The 7276-nt window shown below is 33.7% G+C and overlaps 1 protein-coding gene across 1 annotated transcript; it reads left to right on the forward strand.

Annotated features, from left to right (window-relative positions):
* The first annotated feature begins 312 nt into the window (after nt 1-312).
* Nucleotides 313-3248, forward strand: LOC127092200 (uncharacterized). The gene is made up of 5 exons (XM_051031033.1): nt 313-698; nt 778-905; nt 1858-1970; nt 2703-2888; nt 2979-3248. The coding sequence occupies exons 1-5, from the start codon at nt 403-405 to the stop codon at nt 3006-3008; spliced, it is 753 nt and encodes a 250-aa protein (XP_050886990.1). The 5' UTR covers nt 313-402; the 3' UTR covers nt 3009-3248.
* The last annotated feature ends 4028 nt before the right edge of the window (nt 3249-7276 follow it).

Raw genomic sequence — 7276 nt, forward strand, 5'->3', positions numbered from 1 at the left:
TTAACCGGTTAACGCCCTGGGTTAACCTGTTAACGCAAGACAGAAATTAATTTTTTTAATTATCATAATTTCTGGTATAAAACAAATTTTTGGTACATATCGGAAATTTCAAAATTTCTAACATAAATTCTCATGGTATATATACCGGAAATTTCAGAGTTTCTGGTACAAAATCAGGTTTTTATAACTATCATGTTAAATGCTCTTAAACAGGCTTATTGGACTGCAATACCTAAAGATAAAAGCCCAGCCCAAAGTATAATATTTTCCCAATAACTATTTTGATAAAAAAAAATAACAAAAATTTGATCATGTTATGTGGTTGAGAAATCATAGATAGAACAAATGAGCCTCAAATTTTGAGAATCAACCAACACAAACGTTATTGAGTTGTAAATAATAATGATACTTGTTAGCCACATCCAACCTTCTCTTGGAGCCATGTTTGCAAACTGTTCCATCTCATCTTCAACCAAATTCATCACTTCAAACTCTCCACAAAATTTCTTCACTAGAAGAACCTCCATTAGAACCTTTCATCTTACACCAGCCAAAGCCGTAAGAAACGCAGACTCAACTTCACCCACAAATCCCTCTTCCAATGATCAAACTGTTTTTGTTGGTGATAAGGATGTTCCATTGGAGGGTGTCATACAGTTCGATAAACCCAACTCATCAGCTCGTATTGAAAAATGGGGGTAATTGTTTTGTATTTTTATGCATAAAAATGGAAACTTTATGTTAATTTTCATCTGGGTTTTGGTTGTTTTGTTGTAGGCGTGTAGCTTTGTTTGCTGGTGGAGATGTGTTGGCTTTGCTTTTGTTTTCAACAATTGGAAGATATAGTCATGGACTCTCTGTTTTTGACTTTGATACTCTGCATACTGCTGATCCTTTTATAGCTGGTATGTTTGGTTTTCTTGATTGTGAAACTTATGTCTTTGAAATCAAGGTTTTGCGTTGTTCTCACATCACAATCCTTGATTTTGTGAACAATTGCAAGTAAATAGGTGCATGCATCCTTAATATGTTGGACATACATGTTGTTCTCGCATCGCAATTCTTGATAGTGTGAACAATTGCAAGTAAATAGGCGCATGCATCCTTAATATGTAGGACATGCATGTTGTTCTCGCATCGCAATCCTTGATATTGTGAACAATTGCAAGTAAATAGGTGCATGCATCCTTAATATGTAGGACAGACATTTCAGCTTGAAGTTGTGTTTGGTGTCTGACACATGTCTGTCTGTTTTTCATGATTGCGAAGTTTTTGTCTTTGAAATCAAGGTTTTACATTGTTCTCGCATCACAACCCTTGATATTGTGAGGAATTGCAAGTAAATAGGTGCGTGCATCCTTAATATGTATGACAAACATTTCAGATTGAAGTTGTGTTTGGTGTCCGACACATGTCTGTTTTTCATGATTGGGAAGTTTTTGTCTTTGGAATCAAGGTTTGGAATTGTTGCCCCGTCGTAGTCCTTGATATTGTGAAGAATTGCAATTGAATAGGCTCATGCAGTCTTTTCACATGTAGCACCAATGATTCGGATTGAAGTTGTGTTTGGTGCCCGACACATGTCTCCTTCCGACAACAACACATTGCTGCAGTAAATGGGCTCATGAAGCCTTATTATGTAGCACAAACTCTTCATGTTGAAGGTGTATCTTGTGTGTTTGTTGTCTGAGAAGTGTTAGTATTTGTGTATGTGTCAGTGCTGCATTGACCTTAATCAAAGTGACATAGCAGTTAAATATTCACAAAATGCTAATATTGCGGCGGAGATTGATGTTGTGAACCTATTTTCTAAATGAGAGATTTGAAATTTGTTGGATGTGTTCCAATGGTTGGCAGGGTGGTTTTTAGGGGCTTACTTCCTTGGAGGTTTTAGTGAAGATGGGCGTGGGATGAATGGTCTACCCAAAGGTCTCATTGCTACCGCTAAATCATGGGCTGTTGGGATCCCTGTAAGTTTAACGGTTTCCTACCCGGAGCTTATTGGCTTAATTGGAATAATCCATCTTTACAAAAGTTATTGTTTTAACTGCTTGATATTCTCATGTTTGGCCTTTTTGCTTTAGAATTTTATTTCGAATAAACAACCATTTTGGCTCTTAAATGTGTGAGGTACTGTCACAACAGTCCCGGTATCAAAGTTACAAAAACATACCTAAATGCGTCTTTCATGAACCAGTTTAGTTCTCGAATGTGTCTTTTGTCAGTTAGTTCGACTATGGAATATATCTTTCATTAGTCATTTGGTCCATAAAATAAAACTACTAGCAAAAGACAGAGTTGTAGATGTTTTTGTAATTTCTGACACATTCATAGACTATTGCGACAACGCCTCACGTATTTAGAGATCAAAATGCCCGTTTACTCAGTTTTTGCCGAGACTGAAATGCAGTTTCTCAATCACTTGAAACTTCATAATTGAAGAAACTAGTTGCTTATAAGAATTCAGAAATAAGTGAAATGAACTCTTACATTTGAAGTACTAATTGAACAATGATTAGTTAAGTATAATGTTACTTCGGAGTTTCAACTGCTAAATTTTAATATTGTATCAGAGTTTGTCCAATATCCATCGGGCCATCCGTTATAAGGTCACTCTGATCATACTCCAGGTGTTCGGTTTTATTTTTCTTTCCGGTGATCTTACCGACAACTGATGTTACTTATATCTAACTTGTTGGCAGATAGGAATAGCAATAAGGGCTATAAAATCAGGCCATTTGCCTAACTATGGTTTTGTATTTGCGAGTCTCGGAAGCACTGCTGTTTTACTCATCGCAGTCCGGGCATTATTATACGCCATTACTCCCGTCGACAATAGTAAGAAGAACGATATCTATCGCAATGGAAGTCCCTTTGAACTTTTTGAGGTACATAATATTTTCATTTTTATCAGATCTTTTGATGTTATATTTTTCATTCCATCACATAATACAGAATTTGTTTCTTCTCTTTTGTAGCTTCTCACATCGTTAGTCCGGCGGTGGTGACCGTCGTTGGTTACATGTTCATGGCACTGTAATGTATATGCATCAGGATATCAGTTTCCATAACAAAATCTCTATGTTACCACTCCATTAAAATGAAACAAGTAGAAGCATTATACATATGTTTATTGTAATTGAATTTCAATCATTTTTTGTTTCATAATTTACAATCTTTGATTAGTTATAGAATGGTTTAAGTAATTTGTAACATAGATGAGATGCCTATGAAAGTTTTCAATGTTATATTCTGTGTGCAAATATTTCAAATTAGTTCATACTTCATAACGTATAACGTAGTTAAGTATTTGAAATCAAATAGGTCATTGAAAAGTAGTTCCTACACTCCATTTTAAAATTTGGGTTTTTTATTGTCTTTTATAAAATGTTTCATGGTGAACTATACATCTATTGATTTTGCCCCAAGTCTTAGCTTTACACCTTGCGAACTTTCTTCTTGATGTCCCTTCTTTCTTCTAGAATGATCCAATTGCAATCAACCACCATTTGATTTTTAAGTAGGTTCACAAGTTCTTAGGTATAGTTCTTCTCCGATGAATGAATTTATTCATGAAGTGTCTTCAACCATTTTTTTACTCTTTACTTTCATAGGCATAGGTGTTGCTTGAAAACGTGTGGTATTATATGCAATTATATATATTATTTTAAAATAGCAAGTGATAGAATAATAAGGATGTCGAAATCATAAGAAGAAGAAATAATTTAGATTGATTTGTAAAAATATCTTTTGTAAATGAGCATGAACAAAAATAATAATAATCGATGGTTGTCACAAGCTCAGTTTTAAAAATAAATAATGGTAGAAATATTTTGTATTTTGGTAAGAGTAAATGAAATCAATAATAGAGAATATGTTAGGCACCAGTTAGTATAACTTGTGTACAAGATGTGCTATGTCGTGTCTGATGTGGTCAGAATGTGATTTTATGTGTATTCCTACAACATCAAAAACATATACATGTGTATTCCTACAACATAAAAAACATATACAATAAAGCAAGAGAATAAACTCTTATGCCTCACTTGTAACTTTAATGTATGTGTGAGTTTATTGTGAATGTTCTCTATGATTGTAGTTCTTTATGCCTAAAGTAGTTAATCTAGTGAATAATTCTATCTTACTATTTTTCAATCACATTTATCATTAAATTCACATATTGTTAGATTTCTCACAACAACAAGTTTGCATCTTTTTCTAAGTTGATTAATCAAAGAATTAAATTTATAACATCGTTTAACACAAAAGACTACTTCATATTAACTTCACATTGCTAAATATAAATGAGTTTAGTTCATGATGAGCTTAGTACATATATCAACATTTGATCTTAAGTTAAACATTCTTAAATTTATAATGAAAAAGAAATGAAAATCTAAGAGTAACTTCTTCGTCTGCTTGCAATCTTTAATTAACAAGAGATGAGTTCTGTCACGTCAGATATTGGTAGCTTATACTTGAGATGATGAGAAGAAGAATTCTCCACTTTCGTTTAGCTTGCTATACACACCAAATTCCACTAAATGTTTCTTTCTCTAAATTTATGAACTTTTTTGCAATTTCTTCAAGAGGTCCTTTTATAGTCAACTCCATATAGGATTTTTGGGGTGTCTAGGATCGTGGGCATTTGAATATCCATGATTTCTAGCCCAAACGAATAAGCAAGTTTCCCTCAGATTCTCGCTTTTCGTATCATAGCAGAGTCTGGTACAATCAACATGTGAGAGACAAAGTGACTTGTGGCAGGCTAGTGGCGCAGGTAGGCAGTTAGATGTCTTACAACAGTCATACGCACTATAGTGGTTATACAATTGTACAAATTTTGTCTTCTAGTGCCTTGATTTTATCTCTTTTCTCTTGGATTCAAATGCGCTTCATCTTGCCTATTGATGTCACATATGCCCTAAAACATTGAACATCAATTACTTGCATTCTTCGTTTCAACTTGCGCTCTTCTCTAAGTTGGAGTTAGAGTGTTGTTCCAGTACTATCGTGCCGAGACTCATTAGAAGTATTCTATACACAAGTAACAAACACATAAAAATTCACAAACGAGAGCACCTATTGTGTTGTTTATAATTTACTCAAAAACAAATAAATGCACTAAATTAAACTAGTAAATGATTGAATTTAAAAGACAAAATCTAGTCTTAATTTGAATGTAGTTGTTATAGTTTGTTTGTATATTTTTAATTTGATTATCATTTAATATTCATGTGTTTGTACTTTACTCATATTTTAGTTGTATTGTAATCACTTAGACTATTGTGTTATTGTACCATGGAGACCCCTCTCTTCTCAATTAAATAAGAGTGTTTGATCCTTGAGAATGTCCCTTTTTTAGCCTAGCAACTTACCTTTTATCGTTTCATCAAACGTGACTTGAATCACAAGTTAGAGCTCTTAAATCAAGACGTTGAGTTACTTGATTCGAATCATAAAATGAACATGATTCGAATCACAACTTTATGTGACTCGAATCATGTGTAGTTCCTAATTCAAATCAAATGTCTCCATGAAACCACATTTGGGCTTTGCTCAAATTGATTCGATCACATTTTCTTCTTGATTCCAACCAAGGCTTCACAAAACCAGTTTTCCATCTTAGATTTAAATAGTTATTTCTTTGATGAAAGTAAAAGTAAAACATATGGGTGAAACCCTAGACACAAAAATGTCAATTTGTCTCCTCTTCTTTAGTGTGTATATACCTAACACCATTAACCTTTCTCTACTTCTCTAGACCAACGTTTTGAGTGTTAATCCATGTCAAATTCACTTCCTTTTGTTGCATCTTGTTCATGTGCAATTTGTTGTTGTTTAGAATTAACTATAGATAATGAGTTGATTAATCTTGTAGTATTGTTGATGATTAATCAAGCTCATGATATCCGTCAAGAACCAAGACCCGTTCATCCAGAAATTTGAGAGAACCTTGTGTGTTTGTTCTTCATTCACCTACATCTAATTCCTTGTCTAACACCTTGTTAATTAGAATGTTTGTAAGATAGCCTGGCATTGTTCATCATATTTATTCTTAGTCTTTTCTCCATTGTTATGGACCTTAATTTCTAAAGATTGAGTGTTGAGGGCGACTAATGGTACATTAGGGTATCCAATACATTTTGTGTGTGTGAAGTTTGCTGTTTGTAATAGGTGCAAGCATCATTTCTTGAATGAAGTTTGGTTTTTATTGTTATCTATCAAAGAGGGAGTTTGAATAACTCCAAGGAAGACTTTGGATAAAACATGTATTAATTTTCCCTAAGGCGGGGTTGGAAGTTATCCAACTTTGGTGGAGTAGGAGAAAGATTGCTCGCAGACAAAGTAAGGAGTTGTCCAATCAACACTTAGCTAATGAAAATCGCTCAGACAAGAAATCAACGGGATTAGGTGGATTTCCATAGACGAATACTTGGTGCAGGTTATTGTGGATAACAAGGTTATTGGATCAAGATCTTTAGAGATCTTGTTTTTGTTAGAAGTTTGAGTGTATGCATCAATAAAGGGAATTATCGTTTGATAGTTCGTTGTAATTAAAATACCTGTATCAAACTTATCAAAATAGTGGAAGATCGTATTATTTTCCAAGCGTTAATAACACCATCGAAGAGTGGATTAGGAAAAGCAATGACGAATGTCAAACCACTATATATCTCTGTGTCTCTTTTCTTCTTCCCTTATCTCTTTTACTTTTATAGTATCCATTAATATTGCTATTGCATAATTGCATAATTGTATTGATTGTATATCATATAGGTTAGACCGTCGTTATAGAGATTTAATGTATACACTTAGGTTTGTGATGCATCAATCTTATTGAATTATCACAAAGTCAATTATCTCTTGAATGAACATCTAAGTAAAGAGTTTTTCAAATCACTTTGTTTAAAGAGGCTTTGGTTGTCTTGTGATTGACTTGCATTAGAAGAAAACAAGTCTTTAGCGATATCAATTATTTCACTTGGCTTAGTTCATTGAGATGCTTCCAAGCTCTCCTGGTATTGTGCTTAGTTTTCACGCTTCTTAAAATTTATTGTTTCGTTTATGGGACCTAAAGTCTTTTTGAAACTGTTTTTAAGGGAAAATGTCTATTCACCCCCACCCCCCTTATAGATCACTTTGTATCCATATTCTCACCCAATAATTGGTATCAGAGTGGAGCTTTTGATCAAAGTCTTGCGACTCCAAAAGTTTAGGATATGGTTCATTCGATCCTAGACGAGTTTTTATAATCATTTGGAAGCTTTTGTAG

Source organism: Lathyrus oleraceus, chromosome 6, assembly GCF_024323335.1.
Source record: "Lathyrus oleraceus cultivar Zhongwan6 chromosome 6, CAAS_Psat_ZW6_1.0, whole genome shotgun sequence".
NCBI classification, from domain to species: Eukaryota; Viridiplantae; Streptophyta; class Magnoliopsida; order Fabales; family Fabaceae; genus Lathyrus; species Lathyrus oleraceus.